The sequence below is a fragment of the Malaya genurostris genome, chromosome 3, assembly GCF_030247185.1.
Source record: "Malaya genurostris strain Urasoe2022 chromosome 3, Malgen_1.1, whole genome shotgun sequence".
Classification (NCBI taxonomy): Eukaryota; Metazoa; Arthropoda; class Insecta; order Diptera; family Culicidae; genus Malaya; species Malaya genurostris.
The window spans coordinates 47,958,880-47,978,934 of NC_080572.1; the positions used below are offsets into that span (position 1 = coordinate 47,958,880).

Here is a 20,055-nt window from a genome sequence, read left to right on the forward strand (position 1 = left end):
ACGAGTATCAAAGAGGATAATTCATAAGGCGCGTTTGCCTTTCTCGTATTTTGAAAGCTCATAGCTCAGTGCTCTGTGGAAGGATTTATATAATCTAACTACCAATAGAATCGAAAATTTTCAACTTGAACGTGTATTGCAACAACATTGAAATTTTTCAATAGTACACTATTAAAAAACCTGTTTGATTTAACCCATGATAGCACCAGCCAATCAGAACGCGAGATGTCTGCTTCTATACAAGTGCATCCATGCAAAAGTTGAGTGGTTCATTTTTACTACCATTTGCAGAGCAACTGTTCCCGAAACAAGACACACACGACAACCATCTAAGATCTAAATAAAGATCTTGTTGATTGTGACAATTCAAGGCACTTTTTAGTGCCACAGATAATCATTAGGAGTTAATTAAACTTTCAATATTTCCTACCAAAAGATTCATCAAGATGGAAATTAAAATAATTTGTACTGTCACTAACACATTCAACTACGAACGGCAATGCGAAAGCGAAAGTGACGATATTGAACACATCTTTATACTAGTATGAGGTCATGTGAAAATATGCCATGCGAAACAGGGTTGCCATATATACAGATTAATCTGTATTATTATTATTATTATTATTATTATTATTATTATTATTATTATTATTATTGTTATTATAATTAAAATTACTCTTGAATACCGAAGATCGTCGATACATTTCAGACCAGGCCATTGCAATTGTGTCGTTCTGAAATTTCGAGAAGAATCAGATATCTTCGAACTTCATAGCTTCAATAAAAATAAACTACAAATTTGTCGTACCTACCCTCCTATATTAGCAAAGTAAAAAGGAATTGTTTCAAGTTTGGAATATATAGTTGTAGAATAGTAGCTGTTTAATGTAACTAATCTGTACTTCAATGTAGGTGCATCGCTTCAAACTCTATTAGTGAAAAACGGGAAAGCTTGCACAATTCATACAATCAATCAACTAACTGATATTCGGAAAAGTGATAGGAGCGTGCCAGTTTTTTCGTATTCACGACATCCAGTTATGTCTCTGACATTACCCACCCACCTTTTTCCAATCTTTTTCGAACTGTTGAATGGTTTCGGCTGCCGAGACATGTTTCCTAAGATGTGCCTTCGTTAATGCCCAAAATTCCTCAATTGGTCGAAGTTGTGGGCAATTTGGTGGATTCATGTATTTTGGGACGAAAGTGACATTTTTGGTAGTATACCATTCTACCGTTGATTTCGAGTAGTGGCAAGAAGCAAGATCTGGCCAGAAGACAACAGGATCCTTGTGGCTTCGAATCATGGGTAGAAGTCGTTTTTGTAAACATTCCTTGATGTATATTTCGCTGTTCATTGAAGCAGTGGTGATGAAGGGTTCCGAAATCTTACTGCAGCTACAAATTGCTTGCCAGACCAAAGCTTTCTTACCCAATTTTTCGACTTCAATCAATGTCTCGGACTGGTTTAACACTTGCCCTTCTCGCACCGTTTAATATTGTGGTCCCGGCAAGGATTTGTAATCGAGTTTCACGTAGGATTCGTCGTCCATGATTATGCAGTTCAATTTTCCAGCAAGAATCGTATTGTACAGCTTTCAAACCCTCGGTCTGATCGATGCTTCTTGTTTCGGACTACGTTTTGGTTGTTTCTTCTTCTTATAGGTTCGAAGATTCAGACGTTCTTTAGCACGAAGAACATTTGACTTCGAAGTGCCCACTTTTTTGGCCACATCCCGAACTAAAACCCTTTCTTTTGCTCGAACGGCTTCAGTATACGCGTATCCAACTGAGGGTTAGCAGGACCTTTTTTTCGACCTGTTTTCGGTTTATCCTCAAAGGTGTTATCCTCACCGAACTTCCTGATTGCATTTCGCACGGCTTTTTCACTTACTCCTTCCATTTTTGCTATCTGTCTCAGTGACTGTCCGCGTTCTGTGCACCATTTGTACACAATTTTTCGACGTTGTTCTGCTGAAAGTCCACTCATTTCGAAACAAACTAATGAAAACGAATAAACAACTGCACAAGTGGTTAGAGAAGAGTGTAAACAACAGGACGCAGCCATAAAAATTGACAGATTCTGAACCATTGCGAAATGGCAGCGTCCATACTTTCTGGGTCAGTCTTTAAATGCCAAAATTTTCGGTTTTTTGACAATATCTGTCTCAATTGACCTCAAAAACAAAATTAATTTCGAAATTTGGACACCTCGTTATAATATCTATCAAACAAACCTTAGTGTGTTAGTATCTGTTCATTTTTAACGGAGATATTGATATTTTTGTGAAAGTAACTTTTCCTCTCTATCACAGTAAAATGAGTTTACAAAGTACTGCAGCACCCTTTTTCTCTGTGTACAGCCCCCTTTTTCAGGACATTTCGCATGGTTTCGAATTTGGCACGGTTCATTTTTGGCAATATAATTGTTCAAACATGGCATGATATGATATTGGAAATATGGCAATACTTTCGAATTCAAAACTATTTTATATTTATGTTTATTTAAACTACTTACAGTAATAATTACTGGAAGAACAGAGCTTCTTACATCCATACACCTTTCAAATCAGTTCGTAGAGATCAGCAATTGTCTATGTGTGAAACTCATAGTGTCATTCAATTTTCTCGGCGAAGTTTTTTGAATTTCATTTGGATCGACGTCTTGTTCCAGAATTACAGGATGATATGTGTATGAAAATGAAAATAATGTCACTCGCTTTTCTCGAAGATGGCTGAACCGATTTCCTTCATGTTAGATTCAAAAAGAAAGGTCTTACGAACCCATAAACTCTTGCTGATTGTCCATCAGATTCGACGTCCAGTTCGGAGATACAGGGTGATTGGTTGTGAAAGACAATTATAATTTTTTTTCATAAATGAGTATCGTATGAGTAACGAATTCCTTAAAATTGGATAAAAAATTTCTCGGGTTTGCAGATTTGGATAGTCAATGATCAAACGCTCTGGGACTTTTGAGATTTCTGAAATCGAAATAAATTTTTGATACCAAATGTCTTAGAATTACATGAATGGTCGAAATTTTTCTGTCAGCCATTGTTTCTGGCAGTACGTTTTGTTATGTTGCCTCAAATTCAATATAATAACGGATTTTGGACAATATAATGAAAATGTTTTTGTTAACTTGTCTGTTTTCGAGATAGAGGGTAAATATATTTCTTGCAGTCCAAATTTATTTTAAACGACGGGGTTCACGGTGAACTATTATGGTTTCAAAGGGGTTCGCGATATAAGAGCGCTGGGAACCACTGAATTATATAATAATAAGAACAATCATCATCAGTATCAATCGATCATAACTGCTAACGAGTTTTATTAGGATCCAGCATGTAATTCCAAAACTGTTGAGTGTGATCATCTGGTTAGTTCCCATTCGATTCATAACGCAGAAGGAGAACATCTGGAAATCTATATTGTTCTCGTTTCGTTGACGACTAACCAAAGTGCTTTGATTATTGAAATTTGGCGTGACGTAATTTGTGCATGGTGCCTAATAAACGTTCTCCATTGATGCATTTGATGTGTTTCACATAGTTTATCAAACTTAGCCATCCCAGCCATCCCATGACAGCGCCAACCGTTTATCAAAAAGTCTTACCAGAATGACCGGCCAACCAGTCCCGGTCTCCCCTATCTTCATGTACAGCTTCCGCAATCGTACAAGGGGCTGTCCATTAAAGACGTCACGCCGCACATAGAATGAAAGAATTTCAAAATATTTGTTTGGTCGGTCGTATCAAAATTTCATGCATTTTGATGTATTTAAAATTCATTCAGCAATAACATGTTGGCGGAGTAATATCAATAAAACCAGCAAACAACATTAACACATATGCTGTGATTATCAATAATTATAATGATAAGAAAAACATGTTCAATCATAAAACATGTCCTGCAGCTGATTAATTGACAATGTTTAGCTTGAATATCATACACAGAAGTAACAGCTCGGGTAGAAGTGATTTGCAAACCAATGATTAAAACCAAGCATCTCAATGGTAGAAAATGACATTATGTATTTAGTTTGAAATGAGAGTTAAAATATCAAAAATCATTTCAAAGTCTGCATGAGAAAATAGAAACAAAATATAAAATTCAACCATTGTAACTTCAAGCAAGAGCAAAACATTTATAGAAGACGAATTTTTCAGTAATCTGATTTTCTAGCTTTGAGAATAGTATATCATAAGAATTTCTCTTATCTTAATCTGATGCAGTAAATTCAATTGTATTCGATTTGAAAAAGGAACCACTGGATCAATTGTACTTAATGAAATTGGTATGCCTCATCAATAACGAAATAAGATATAATAACAAATCTTGATGCTAAATAGATTTTGTCTAATCTATTAAGAAGATTCCTTCGATTAAATATCAAGAAAATATGAAGTATTGCTGAGACAGCACAGGAACATCAAGACAAGATATGATGGTAATATTTGTTATTATTTTGATTTTCGTTTACTATTCACATCTACCCGGGAGGAGTGCAAGTTTTGCTAGGGCAATTCAAACGCGCCTTTCAAACGCAGCGCCTGCTGTGTGCTCAAACCCTGTGCTCCTGTTACTTCAATAAATGTCAATGTCAATGTCATGTCAAAAAGCGTTTTATTGAGTTTAATAAAAATAGTGTATCCTAATAATCATCGTCATCAGCATCAACCAGCTGGAAGTAAAACAAAGTCTTTTGTCGCTCTAATTAATCAATATGTGGTGTGAAATATTTTTCTAAACTAATTTTGCATGGAGCATTGCTATTGCGTAGAGAATGCTGTCAAATTAACAATATCAATGTGATTACGATCCAAACTTATTATGTTCATGAAACTTTCATCTAGCATTTATTTCTCTTAAACTAGTATTCATTTTAATGCGAATGAAACAACGGTTGCAAAATCGAACACGGGATGCATCAAACGAGAATATATGTTGAAACTTCGTAAACCGTAACGTAACAAACCGGTATTTTTCCCAACTCTGTTGATAAGGAGTGTTAAAAGAGCATTTCCCAAAGATACAAAATTGACAATGTTCCATGATTTTGTAGAAGTCTCATTGACACGCGTTATCCTTAGTTATAAATTCCTGTAGCATTGCTGTTATTACTAATTTTCACACCCCTCAGCGGGGGTTCAACGATTTCGGACGTAGATCATGCTATGTCTTATCTTGATCATATGTGATTTTCCTCCACCAAGATCAAAGCTGATCGAATCATCCAATGATTGAACTTACATGAATCAAAAATCATTTCATCAAAATCACTACCGATTTTGTGTGACGGGAGATCCGTAACGATTTTGATCGATGTGATTTAAAGGTCATTGATAACTGATCAGAAGTGATCTTTATTGGAGAATTAAAACAGATGATTTAAATGTTTCATCAATTCCAATCAAATACTTTTGTTATATTATAAAATTAAAATTAATAAAATAATTTCGATGGGTTTGTAGTTTTAAAGATATTTTTCAATCTTATGACAGCATGTAATAAATCGATTTTTCCCTCATATTTGTATGGTTTGTCATACATATTGAGTATTTATTGAGATGAATTTTATTTATCTTGATTTCCTTTACATGTGATATATGTGGGCTGCTGTGAAAATTTCTGACAAAGGGGGCGAGGTAGTCAAAAATTGCCAAAAAAGCGTGACGTCTTTTATGGACAGCTCCCAAGTCGACCTTGCTTATTGTCAAGATTCGGTGTTATTTACTTTTTGTAAGTTTTGTTGTTGTTTAGTTCGAAGCACGGTCTTTATACGACACTGCCAGCTTGTTTGCGTCATCTCGGACGGAGAGTTTTCTTATACGTTGGTGACAGCTGAATTGGTCACACTCAACGATTTTGCGAACATTGCGTGCGAACCATAAAAATTCCGCTTCCATCCACCGGTAGTCACTATTAAAACAACGAATCCATTCGGGTTGTTTCTCACACTCTCGCTTCGGTTCAGTAGATCACAATACACAATACACAATACACGAAACAAGTTATACGAGCGGACCTTTTTTTTAAATTATACATATTCTATTAGTCATTAGTTTCAATTAATTTCAATTTTCTATCCCATAGAATATCCGGGTTGCAAATGGTTTTCGAACCGACAGAAGCAGCCTGATGGTCTACTGTCCGGAAACTCGAGCCAATCGAGTGTGCAAGCCAGCACCGTCGGTTCGGGGGATGGCCGTTCGAGGCTAGAATGTACTATGTCCAATAAAACAACACAAATTTTCCACAGGGACGACTACCACTTGGCAATGCCACCCAGCTACCGCAGACACCGCTGACGTTGAAATTTGTTTGCATGTAGTCAGTGTAGGTTGCGTTAGTGCAAGCGATGATCCGAAAATTGCATCCACCCTTTAGTCCCGGTGAACAATTTTATTCGTTCATTCATCTTGCGGATGAAAAGTTTTTATTCGACCGTCGCATTACATTTTTCTGACTTGGCGAGTAAGTCAACGAGTTTCGCTGTGTGCTTTCCGGAGACGGCAATGACTGAAACTGACGGAAAAATCCGGCATGCATTCCGGAAAAAAAAATTGGAGTAGCTTGCATCGACTTTGCCTCCCCTCGTTCGGTTTGGCGCTTGTGGTGGATTGAAAATTTTCTGTAAACTTTTCCTTCAAAGCCGAGCCGAAACAAACAAACGGAGGGAAGAAAATAGCTCAACATCAATGGCGAAAACAAGGCTACTGGGAATTGAGAGTTGATTTGTTCTCTCCGGATTTCGGGTCGCATTTCTGTATTTTATTAATTTCGTATCCACCAACGATATAAATGTGCTTCAGGCCATCATCGACAGTCTTGTTGAAAGATTCAATTCAAATTGTCCCGGAGCGAAAGATGAATCGGTTCGGTAAAGCTCATACGGGGTGTGAGTTTGAGTGGGCGATAGGTGGTCTTCGAATGTTGGTTCGTTGCATTGAATATCTGTTTAAAATGAAAAACCGTGCGAAGGTTTTAACTTCAGTCATAATTTGTTCTCTGTTGATCGCGTCAACTTGATTTATCACAAAACCTAGAACCAACGGTTGTTTTGAAAGAATGTTTCAATAAGTTCGATTACTTTCAATTATTGAAGTGCCAATAAATGGAACTGGTATGTCACCTAAACTCCACAACTGAACTTCCGTGTCCAACCTCGTCTAATGGTCTAGGCCGATCCGAGCTCTTCGGTACCGACTTTTTTCTGCTTCGGCTATGACTGAGCTGCACATACAGCTGTGTGCCGGAGAGCTCAGATCGGTCGAATTGGCCTAGTGCTGTTCAACCTTAACTGGAAGCCGACAGGGACATCATGAACTGTGAAGGCTCCTACCTATCATTGCGAACAAGTCAATATTTCATCGCAAAAATTGACCATATATTCTGGAGTTACAATATACCGTTTCAAATGGTAATATCGAATCATCGAACATTGCACTTCTCGTTGAAACTGATTATTTCGTCAGTCAAATGTAGACTACATACAAATGGTTTACAAAGTTTACTTACATCCTATGCATTATTTGTACGACAAAGCTTAATTTGATTTTTGGACATAAAGACTGTTCCAGAAAGTATGGGCGCAACCAAAAACCGCTGCGATTTCGCAATGGTTCAGAATCTGTCCATTTTCTATGGCTGCGTCCTGTTGTTTACACTCTTCTCTAACCACTTGTGCAGTTGTTTATTCGTTTTCATAAGTTTGTTTCGAAATGCGTGGACTTTCAGCAGAACAACGTCGAAAAATTGTGTACAAATGGTGCATAGAACGCGGACTGTCACTGAGAAAGATAGCAAAAATGGAAGGAGTAATTGAAAAAGCCGTGCGAAATACAATATCGCCGACGACGTGTATACGTTTCTAAACGTTTCTACAAGATGAGCGAAGATTCCGAACCATCGAACCAGTTTGGACAAATGCTGCGTTAACAGGGACAAATTACTCAATAATCAGCGCTAAAACGCTTGCATTGATTGCTCCTGTAGAGTTCAAGATGATTGTGGGCTAAAGCGGTAGCATTTTCACATGCATGAATAGCTTCCCTGAGCCAGACAGTAAATCAGATTATGAGTGAAATGTTTTTTTATTCGTTTAAAAGGAGGGTAGGGTCTAACACTGTTGAAAAATCTTTTTTTTCTTTGTATTTTCTTATAGTAAAACATTTCAAGAATATTCTGTAAAACTTTCAAGCTTATCCGAGCAAAACTCTGGAAGTTATGGGTCTTTACCTTTGCTTATCTCATACTGAGAAAAAGCAACAGCTCTGCTTCGATTGACTTGAAAATTTGACAAAACATTCTTGAAATGTTTGACAATAAGAAAATACAAAGCAAAAAAATGACTTTTCAAAAGTATTAGACCCCCTATGACAAAATACAAAGCAAAAACATGATTTTTTTTAATGTGTTTGACCTTACGCGCTCCCCAGAAAAAAAAAATTGTTTCCTTCGATTTTATAGATAGTAAACTTTAAAGATTGTACCAGAAAGTATGGACGCAACCAAAAACTGCTGCCATTTCGCAATGGTTCAGAATCTGTCAATTTTTATGGCTGCATCCTGTTATTTACACTCTTCTCTAACCACTTGTGCAGTTGTTTATTCGTTTTTTTAGTTTGTTTCGAAATGCGTGGACTTTCAGCAGAACAACGTCGAAAAATTTTGTACAAATGATGCACAGAACGCGGACTCTCGCTGAGAAAGATGGAAAATGGAAAGAGTAAGTGAAAAAGCCGTGCGAAATGCAATCAGGATCAGGTGAGGATAACACTTTTGAGGATAAACCGGAACCGGGTCGAAAAAAAGGTCCTGCTAACCCTCAGTTGGATAAACGTATACTGAAACCGTTCGAGCAAAACAAAGGGTTTTAGTTCGGGATGTGGTCAAAAAAGTGGGCACTTTGAAGTCAGATGTTCTTCGAAAGCTGTACAATACGATTCTTGCTGGAAATTTGAACTGCATAATCATGGACGACGAATCCTACGTGAAAATCGATTACAAATCCTTGTCGGGACCACAATATTATACGGTGCGAGAAGAGCAAGTGTTCAACCAGTCCGAGACATCGATTGAAGTCGAAAAATTTGGTAAGAAAGCTATGGTCTGGCAAGCAATTTGTAGCTGCGGTAAGATTTTGAAACCCTTCATCGCCACTGCTTCAATGAACAGCAAAATATACATCAAGGGATGTTTACTAAAACGACTTCTACCCATGATTCGAAGCCACAAGGATCCTGTTGTCCTCTGGCCAGATCCTGCTTCTTGCCACTACTCGAAATCAACGGTAGAATGGTATACCACCAAAAATGTCACTTTCGTCCCAAAAGACATGAATCCACCAAATCGCCCATAACTTCGACCAATTAAGGAATTTTGGGCATTAACGAAGGCACATCTTAGGAAACATGTCTCGGCAGCCGAAATCATTCAACAGTTGGAAAAAGATTGGAAAAAGTGTCAAAACTTGTCGCCAAGAAGTCTGTACGGAATTTAATGAGGAACGTTCGCAAGAAGGTGCGCCAGCTAGTCTACAATGGCTAAGTAGCAAATGTTGAGAATAATATTCTGTTGTTGTAGTCTAATATTATCAGTATATCGAATAAAATTTGAATATCTAACACTTGTGAATTATATACAGCGAAATCAAATTGCGTCCATACTTTCTGGGACAGTCTTTAAACGCGTTTTTCTTGAAAGCAGTCCTTGTCCGTCGTCATTGGAAAACTGCTTCACCAAGTTTCTCCAAATTTTGCACACACTTTCTGCAAGTAAAATACCAGACCTCAACGTTTTTTCTTTTCGATTGTTGTTGCTTTGGGGTGGTTTTACAGCTATAAAATGATAGATTTTTTCGTGAAAAAAACCGAACAACAAACAAACATACTCTTTCACCGGCTTATTTTGCAAAGAATTCGTAAAAATAGTGTTTTTTCCCAACCGTTGGACTTCCAAAAATTTTGGTCATGACTCAAAACCTGTTTTAATCCACCTAGAATCGGTATAATCGAAGTCGGTTCGTATAGCCATCAAATACCATAAAAACTAACTTATGATAGATTTTATATAATGACAATTTTTGTTGAATCCGAAAAATATGCTTGATTAGTGATAGTAGCATAAGATCTTTCATTTGAACCAAAGACTGGAAATATCGGTTTTGCCATCTCTGAGAAAAGTAAGTGGAATCCATTTTTGAGAATATGATTATAGTCTCCCTTCGATAATCGAAAACTGGAAACCAGGATAGCCGAAATCGGTTTGTTTGGTTGCCTACTGATAAAAGCTACCAACTTTTCAGGTCAGCTTAGAAATTTTTTTTTCAGATCAGTTTTTGCTTCGCCGCTTTATGTGACGGTGTACAAATTTTAGCACACTTAACCCTATAACTCCGGAACCGGAAGTTAAACCTGTTTGTGGAAATGAGAAAAGTGAGAAGTCCGGTGAGAGACCCATTTTAGAATATATGACCACTATTTCAGGTGCTTCTGGAACCGGAAACTGGGAACCAGGATAGCCGGAATCGATTTGTTTGGCTGCGTACTGATAATAGTTACCGATTGGTGTAGTTTTGAGACCAGTTTAGAATTTTTTTTACGATTTTTGTTCCGCCGCTTTATGTGGCGGTATACCATATTTAACACACTTTACGCTACAATTCCGAAACCGGAAGTCGGATCCGCATGAAATTCAGGAATTACATATGGGACCACAAGACCTTTCATTTGAAGTTTTTCAAAATCGACGAACTGAGTCGAATGGTATATGATATTTTGCATATACGAAAAAATTGTAAGATGTCAATAAGGTCAAAAATTTCATTTTATATTTGGATTTAGTGCTTGGTGCACTTCGAGCCTCATTGCTCCCGTAGAAGTGGGGATATGTAAATCAAACCAAATGCGATTTGCATCTGAAGGTTGTTGTTGTATTTTTGTGCAAGACCAAAAGTAGCCATTTTCGCCCTAGTTTCCCCTACTCGCTATCTCGGTTTGAAACTTGTAGCAAAGTCATACAACCGCTCCGAGCGCACATCGTGCTTAAACGATAAACTAACGAGACCACACGTGTGTGCCTTAAACTCCTGAAAAGCTTACAATTGGTTGAAAAGTTGTTTTGTTTCTTGTTCAAAAGTTCGTCTTCTTGTTCAAGCCGACGATTGGATGTGTGTGTGTGTGTGTGTTAACATATACGGTTCGACAAGAGTTTGGCAGTGAATCAAAGGACACGAGTAATTGATAACCTCTTTTCGTTGATTGTTTCTAGATGTGGAGATTTTTTTCTTCGGTTAAATTCAAATCAATTAAAATACCTACAAGAAATTTCCAGAAGCGAAACTTTAGCAAAGCTCTTAAAGTACTCCTATTCTAACGAATCCTTTTTAATCAAGCCAGTGAAAATGGATTTTCACAAAGCGACCTGGGAGGTTATTCAACCAAAGTATGAGGAAGCCAACAATTGCTAATCCTTTCTCCAATGTCGGTCTTTTTCGTTGCAGGAGCAATCACAGCGGTAACAATAGTTCGAACAACTCCTCGCAACCATCGTCGGCAGGTGCATCGGGACCGTCGATTCATTCGTCAGAAAATCTTAGCAACGGGATCGGTGTGGTGACTACACCAGCCGGAAGCAGCACACTCAACGGTGGCGGAAGTTTGAACGGTGACAATTTCCTCAACAACAACAACAATAATGGAGGCACTATCAACAACGGCAGCGGGGGCACTAATCTCAACAATAACGGAACTGGCAGTGTGGTGCATGTCGGTAGCAGTGGGGGCGTGGGAAGTGGTAGTAACAACAACAGTATTGACAACGGAATCGCCGAAATATGCGACGTACCTGACTCGGTGGCGAACCAGAAGCGACATGTAAGTTTGATAAGTTACGGTTTGATGGCTGGTTGGGTGGGAAATGTCATGTTCGTCCGTCTTTTGCAGGTGCGAGTTATCAAATCGGACAGCAACGGGCTCGGGATTTCGATAAAGGGTGGCCGCGAGAATCGAATGCCAATCCTGATATCGAAAATCTTCCGCGGAATGGCAGCTGACAGCGCTAAGGGTCTGTACGTTGGCGATGCCATTCTGTCGGTAAACGGAGAGGATCTGCGAGATGCGACCCACGAGGAAGCAGTTCGAGCATTGAAACGAGCTGGCCGGGTGGTGGATCTTGAAGGTAGGTGAATGCCTGTGTTAGTACATCAAATTGCTCCAGAAGCGATTCTTCATGGCTCTGATGGCATTATCTCGCAACCGTAGAGTCATTTTGAATGAAAAATGTGCACATAATTTATCGATTATTTATCGTATCCATTCAATCACGGTCGTTTCCATGCAAGGGGCCTAGTCCTGCCCTGAAGGTCCATTCGAGCTTGAAAATAAATCATTTTATCACTTACAGCAATTCTCGGTGGAATCGACTCGCAAAGCACGTAAATCATCCAGTGGTTCTCAGGTCGAGATAGAAAATAAAACCTGTAAAAGACAAACGCATACTCAGCATTTTTTTGTTCGCATAAAAAAGGGACCATCCTTCGTTCTTTGTCATTTATTTTTCTTCTCTCGACCACTCGTGTCACACGGTGGATAGTTTTTTTTATCTCCGGAATGCTCCCTCCGCATGCGGTTACTGCAAATCCGGTCCGCGCTGGCAGAGCACGCCTGAAATCACAGAAGTTGTAAAACGAAACGGACCTCCAAAATCCACACCCTCATCCGCCATAGCCGGTTAGGCGGAAAGAACTGTGCCCTGTGTGTTCTCGTTTTTTATCCGCTCACCAATTGCTACTACAACTTTCTGCCACTGGATGCAATGGTTTCAGTTTCGAATCGTAAACTTCGCCCAGAAGGCTGCAACCCGCAATTCTCTCCACGTCTCAAAGCCTACCACCCGCTACGACAAAACGGTCTGCATATTTCACATAACTCTCACTGAGGTGTCCAGAACGGGACATCTCTGGATCGGGGGAAAAAATAAATAAAACAAATGATTTACAGTTCGATTTGATTCCGCAATATTTATTGGCTATAAATTGCTGCTGATGCCATCGAATCTCTCAACCGGGTGCAACCAGCAGCCGCTCCATTTATCGACATTTTCCCCCAAAACCCCCTCACCAACCTTAAACTTGTTGACTGATTGAAGAAGGGGAAACGGGTAGCTCGCGATGACGGATACGACTTGTAAAAATGTGCGTTGCGCTTTTTTTGTGTATTTCATTCAATCGGTTGTCTCGCTGGTGTCATTCCCAACTGCATACCGATGGGAATCACGAATTCCGTTGTAACTTTTTCGTAATGATTGTGAATTTCGGATCGGCACATCGAGGTCGGAATTTTTTTAACTGAACATTGATTCATAACTGATAGCAGAGTTTGGTCCCCTGGTAAAACGTTCGATGATTCATTTGCCTTACCACTTAAACATAAAAAAATCTGTTTCAATCTACCTCCTGGTGTAATAATGCCTTTCTCATTATTCTCATAGCATCATAAATATTACTGTGAAATTCATTGTGTTCATTGAACTAAAACAGGAAAGTTTGTTCGAACGTCATCTAGCAAAATCTACAAATCCTGTAGTTCCCTGTAGTTCCGGTATCGGAAGTAGTATCCACAATAAATTCAGGAATTCTGTATGAAACTGTAGAACTTTTCTTTTGAATCTGTAAGTTTGTGAAAATGAATTTGGCCATCTTGAAGAAAAGTGAGAGATCCTCTTTTCAGTTTTTGATCACTATTTCCAATACCAATTCGAAACCGGATTCCGAGGACCGGAATAACCGAAGTTGGTTTGTATGGCAAGCCTACAAATTGGAACAGTTTTGAACTTGATTAAAAAGAATGTTTCCTACTTTTGCTTCATTGCTTTAGGTGACGGTATAAAATTTTTAACGCCAAACCCAGTAGTTCCGGAACCCGAAGTCAGATCCAGATGAAATTCAGGAATTTTTATTAGGACTGTAAGAAATTTCGGAGAATTTGAACACTGTTTTCGGCGCTTCCGTAGTCGGAAAACCAGGATAGCCGGAGTTAATATGCTAGGCCGTCTACTAACAATAACCAAAGGTTCCGAGCCTAGTTTAATTTTTTTCAATTTTTTATTTCGCTGCTTTAAATAATATAAAATTTTTACACTAGTTACCCTGTAATTCTGGGACTCGATGTCGATGAAATTTTGTATGGCATCTTAAGGTCTTTTATTTGTTTCTAAAGTTGAGAAAATCTTTAAGAAAAGTGAGTGCACAAAAATGTTACACACAGACATTTTGCGTACTCAACGAACTGATTCGGGGCCTCGGTGCAAAGATCAATTCGTTGACATTCTTTTATTCTTTAGGTCGCAAAAAGCAAAGTCCTGGCATTACATTCCTTTTGTGGAATTTGGCCTTTTTGTTTCAACAGACTTCGCAGCCGATTCTTAGTGTACAGAATCATTGCATGGCTAGTACTATGGATCCTACTGACACTAAGAATCCTTCCAGGTCGGGGTTCGAACATACGACAACTGGCTTATAAGACCAGCGCCCTATGCATTGAACCACCAACCCGGGCCGCACTAATCGCACTAATCGTAAAATAGCTTAAATGAATTTTCACAACCGCAGCACCGTGTTTTACCAAAACCACACACTAGTAGCAGACATTTGTAGCCACACCGTGATTCTGGTTTATTCAACGCGATTGAAAACTTCTCGTCATGTTTTTACGGTGCTGATGGACTCAAGTAATGTATTTCCAAGCACAAGTTTTTCGTTTTCTTTCTATTGTCTATGAAATTGGACAAAGCTCAATGTATGCATCGTTTGTAAAGGCGTGTTATGTTTTCTTCTTCCGTGCCAGCACATACCGGTGCGTACCGGTTTTGTACTGTCATTTTATATTACGGTTTGAAAGTTTGGACAATCATCGCCCTGTCATTACGGAGCCGGAAGAAATTCTACAGTAGCTTTGGAGACAATGTGAGCTTTAATTTAAATCAAGATTTGTGGAAATCGGTTCAAGCATCGCTGAAAAATTAAAGTGAGTTCTACTTTTGGAATTTTTCTCCACTGTTTTCGGTGCTCCAGGATCAGAGAAACCATTAGTGCCGAAATAAGTTTATATACCTACGAACTTATAAGATCTGTAAACTAGAAGATTTTATCAGTAAGTTTTTTGGGATTTGTGCCTGTTTTGGATCATAGTTTGTGAAAAAATACTCTTGAAATTGAAAATTTCCCTCTTATCGCGCTTTGGTTCCGGAATCGGTAGTCGGATCCTGATTCAATTGAATCTTATTTCGAGCAAATCGGTTGAGTCAGAGAGAATATTGAGCGCACATATTTTTCCATATTTTCACATATTACCCTGTAACTCCGGAAACGGAAGTCGGATCCAAGTGGAATTCAATAGCTGGCGGTCACCCAAACATTTAGCGCATTGCTCATTTACCTGTATGGACATCGCATGTTGATGCAACGTTTTTACCTCATGAAAACTTTAAATAACCGCGTTGTTGCTCCACCCGCTTAACATACTATCATTACCCCCATTTTCTAACCCCCAATGCTACAATTCCTATCAATGATACATATAGAGTCGCTGCATGCCTTCTTACTTATTGAGCTTGATAATACAGGGTGGGCCCAATAACTATCGAAAGAATTTTCAAAGATCGACTAATGACATACCGCGTTCGAAGCGTCATTCCAAGACAACTTTACCGTGGAACAGTACACACCAAAAGAACGCGCTGTCATTGTTCAGATTTACATTCAAAACGAGGTCAACTTTTGGCGAAAATTCATCATGTCAGGCAAGGCACATTTTACGTGCAATCGGCGCCATATCGACCAATACGTTGGCCAAAACAATGGAAAACACCGAAACAGAATACATTTTGTACTCAAGGCCAGTATATGGCTACAACATCCTGTCGTTAATCGGAAACCGGGAACCTGGAAAAACGAAATTAATTTGTAGGGTCGTCTACTGACAATGACTACCGATTGGAGTAGTATTGAGGACTGTTTAGAATTTTTTTATGTATCATGTTTCGCAACTTCAAGTAACGGTACAATTTTTTTTTCACACTTTACCCTATAATTCCGGAACCAGAAGTCGGTTCCGGATGAAATTTAGGAGTTTTGTATGGGATCCTCATGATTTCATTCCTTCAATTTTAACCTGAGTTTGTTAAAATCGGTCACGCTATCTCTGAGAAAAGTGGGGAAGTAATGTGAAATTGTAATTTTCACACTAATCACCTTGTAACTCCGGAATTGAAATCCAACTTTCAATTCCGGAGTTACAAGGTGATTAGTGTGAAAATTACAATTTCACATTACTTCCCCACTTTTCTCAGAGATACAAGACAATTATACCTTTCATTTACATCTAAGTTTGTGAGAATCGGTTTAGACGTCTCAGAGAAAGGTGTTCCCTACTTACACACACATACATACAGACATTTTGATTTTTTGATCGGACTAATTGTAAATGGTCTTTTTATCAGCCGGAACGCTATTGTTTCGTTCTTTGATCTGATATTTACTTTTTGAGATATACAAAGTTTACAAAGTTGTTGTGTGTGTATGATACATAAATAAGTAGTCGCTTTTCACAGAGTTGGCTGGATGAATATTTACAAACATAGATTCAAATGAAAGATCTCTTGGGCCTATAGTCTGCTATTGAATTTCATCTGCACAAAACTTCTCAATTTTTTCAGAGACAGCTTAACCGATTAAATTCTAATGGAAGTCTCACATCATGCTACTCAATTGAGTCACATCATGCTATTCGACTGGCGGTTCCGGAGTAAAGCGGTAAAATGCACAAAAACCAGTTTTAATCCACCTAGTGGTGTAATGATGCCTTTCTCATATCAATCATACTGTCATATATAATACTGCGATATTCTTCAAAAAAATTTTCTTCGATTCTTAAAACAATAACCGAAATTGGTTTGTTTGACCGTCTACTGATAAACACTATCAATTGGAGAAGATTTGAGGTCGATTTACAAAACTTTTTACGGTTTTTCGCCCTTTTCAGTAATGGTAAAAAATTTTAAAACACTTTACCCTATATTTCCGGATTCGTAGGTCGGATCCGGATGAAATTCAGGAATTACGTATGGGACCACAGGACCTTTCATTTGAACCTAAGTTTGTGAAACTCGGTCACGCCATCGATGAGAAAAGTTAGAAAACATATTTTCATATTTTTCCACATTCTACCCCATAACTTCGGAACCAGTAGTCGGATCCAAAAAATATTCAGAAATTTTGTAGTTCCTCTCTATATGAGAGTGATTGCATAACCTTTCTATATGAGAAAGGTAAAAAGTACGAAAATAAACTCACTTTTCTCAAGGACCGTTCGACCAATTTTCATAAGCTCAAGTTCAAATGAAAGATCTTAAACTGAAACAAGAAATCCCATAACAATCATTAAAAAGATTACATGACCAGCGTTGCCAGAACATTTTTCCAAAAATCTGTATTCATCGCAAAAGTCTATCTGTACCATATCGGTATCAAAATCTTTTTGGCATAAGTACATAAGTACTAGGAAAATGTAGGTGACTGTAAGTACCAAGATAAAGGTGAGGTGAGCAAAAAAAAAATAGTCCCACGACAACCTTTTCTTATGTCTATTCAAGCTAAAAAAAAATTGGTATTGATCTGTATGATCCGTGAATTATCGGTATTTTGGGAGTACATATCTGTATTGCAGTATAGAAGTCAAGAGTCTTCACAAGCCTATTCAAGTCACGTGTAAAACATATGAAATTCCCCGACATTCAGATATGAAAAAGTAGTACAAATTCAATATGGTGAGCTTTTTACGAACCATATTCGATCGAAAAATCAATACGTCTTTAGTCAGAATAAGGGCGAATTAGTTATTAACAAATATAAAAATTATCAACCAACTTCATTTAAAATCAATAAAGTATCACATGTTGTTTATTATCAGCACCAATAATCCTCATTATTTGAAACATAAAATTTTGATCATACCCCATGACTTTCCTTGCCGTTAGACGTGAACAACATTGAAAGAACCAGTAACTTTTATTGTTTCACATAGCAAGTTTCTAAGCATTCTTTTTTATGACTTTTAGCCTCATTCCGATTTTAACACGGTTCGCTTTCGGCAGCATAATCGTTTGAATATGATATATGTATTAGAAGAGTGGCAGAAATAAAAACAATTGTATTTTTATATTACCAATTGCTAAAAGTGTGAGACAAATAATTTCACTCAATTTTTTCGGGGATGGCATAGTTGATTTTCTCCAGCTAAAATTCAAATGAAATGTTTCAAGATCCCATAAAAACTTTTTGTTTTTAATCAGATCCGACTTCCGGTTCAGGAAATACAGGGCGATTAGTTTCAAAATGTCAATTTCATATTCATTAATCGGATTTGCAGATTTTAATAGTGGTTGACCAAATAAACGTATTTAAGTTTTACCGGTATTCGGTTTTTGATCCCGGAAGGTACCCAAAAATGTTATTTGGAACACACTACGATTTCTCGAAGATGGCTACATTGATTTTCAAAAATTTCGAATCAAATGAAAAGGTTTAATATCTCCTATGCAAATTTAGCTGACGTCGGCTACACCGATCTCTGAATCCCGGTTCCGAAAGTATCGGGAATAGAGAAGCTCAATCGTTTTCCCACATAGGAAAAAACGAATTTCTTAAACAAAAATTAAAATTAAAAGACTCCCATACAAAAATGATGAATTTTATTCCAATCTATTCCAATTTATTCATCATGTTAATTCATGGCCATACGTACCGTTTTGGGATATGCTGGTCCCTGAATACCGGTTCCGATAGTAATTAATGACCAAAAGGTTTTGGTTTCATACACCCTTTCTTTTCGATCCAACTTACAAAGCCGAAATTTGGAACGACGGTGATTAAAAGAATTTCATCAAACCTAAAACCACCGAAGAATATTCTTGCAAAAACACAAGTGGACTGATAAAAAAAGGCTGAAAAATAAAGAAAGTTTGCTTTGATTTTTCGCTAGATACAAAATTTATTCAAGTTTCGAAGTTTTCATCATACATAAACACGAAATTACAACCATTTACAACTGACTGTTTTTTTTTTCCTTTTACTGGGCATAAATTAATCAAATGTTGGGCAGTTCGTTTTCGAAGTATAAAATGTACGTCTTGTGAATTGTTTTGGGGAGTTTTTTGTACGCCCAAAAAGAGATGTCGGAGCTGTTTCAACGATTGGTTCACTTTGAATTATCAGCACGGTACAGAAAGGCATCTGGGAGCAGTATGTAAGAATGCGAAAGAAACTGTTAATGTTAATGATTTAATTTCATGCATGGGGCGTTCAGCTAATGTAGCCTGATAAGTGTGTAAGAGTGCTGGATAGAGATAACAGTTTCGGACCATTGAGTGACCGCGTCACCGAATTCGGTATTCGAGTGATGGAACAAGTTTTGGAAATCTCGAATATGGAATCAAAATGAGCAGAGTTTTCGTTGCATTGAACACAATTCTCCAGCTCGTGAAATATTCAATTAGAGCATCCAGACCTATCCGTAATTTGTTCTTCAGAGCATTGATGAAATGGTCTTTGTGATGGAGCCCTATAACAGAATACCACCTGCTGGAAGAGTTCGAAGTCGGATGCAAAAGTATTTACAGGATGATAACATCCTGCCGGGATGGAAATCAAATTTACGAATCAATCAGTGCAACTTGTTCGGTTACAAGAAAAAAGGATTTTAAATTCAATTGCACGGAAATCTTTTCTGTTCAGATTCAATTTTTATCATATTTTTCCAAACACTAAGTAATCTGTCATAAGATAGGATTTTTTTATTATTAGGTATATATGTGTTTGGAAAAAAAATCATGTAATGCCCGATTTTAAGCTTAACAATCATGTGGTGAATATTTGAATGAGTGTGTTGATCTGAGCTCTGTATCTGCATTTATGACTAATCAAAGGATCATCAATTCCTCTACCGTTGTAAAAAGACACGCACCCTTTTTTGGGGTCACATATAATTTTCA

At 37.8% G+C, this 20,055-nt stretch overlaps 1 protein-coding gene across 3 annotated transcripts in view; it reads left to right on the top strand.

Moving 5' to 3' along the window:
* The window catches only part of LOC131437272 (beta-1-syntrophin), a 442,836-nt gene that overhangs the window by 215,638 nt on the left and 207,143 nt on the right, over nt 1-20,055 (top strand). For all 3 annotated transcript variants that reach the window (XM_058606511.1, XM_058606509.1, XM_058606512.1), the window contains 2 exons: nt 11,510-11,882; nt 11,952-12,186. In XM_058606511.1, the coding sequence (XP_058462494.1) occupies nt 11,510-11,882; nt 11,952-12,186 (608 nt within the window). The remainder of the gene's footprint in view (nt 1-11,509; nt 11,883-11,951; nt 12,187-20,055) is intronic.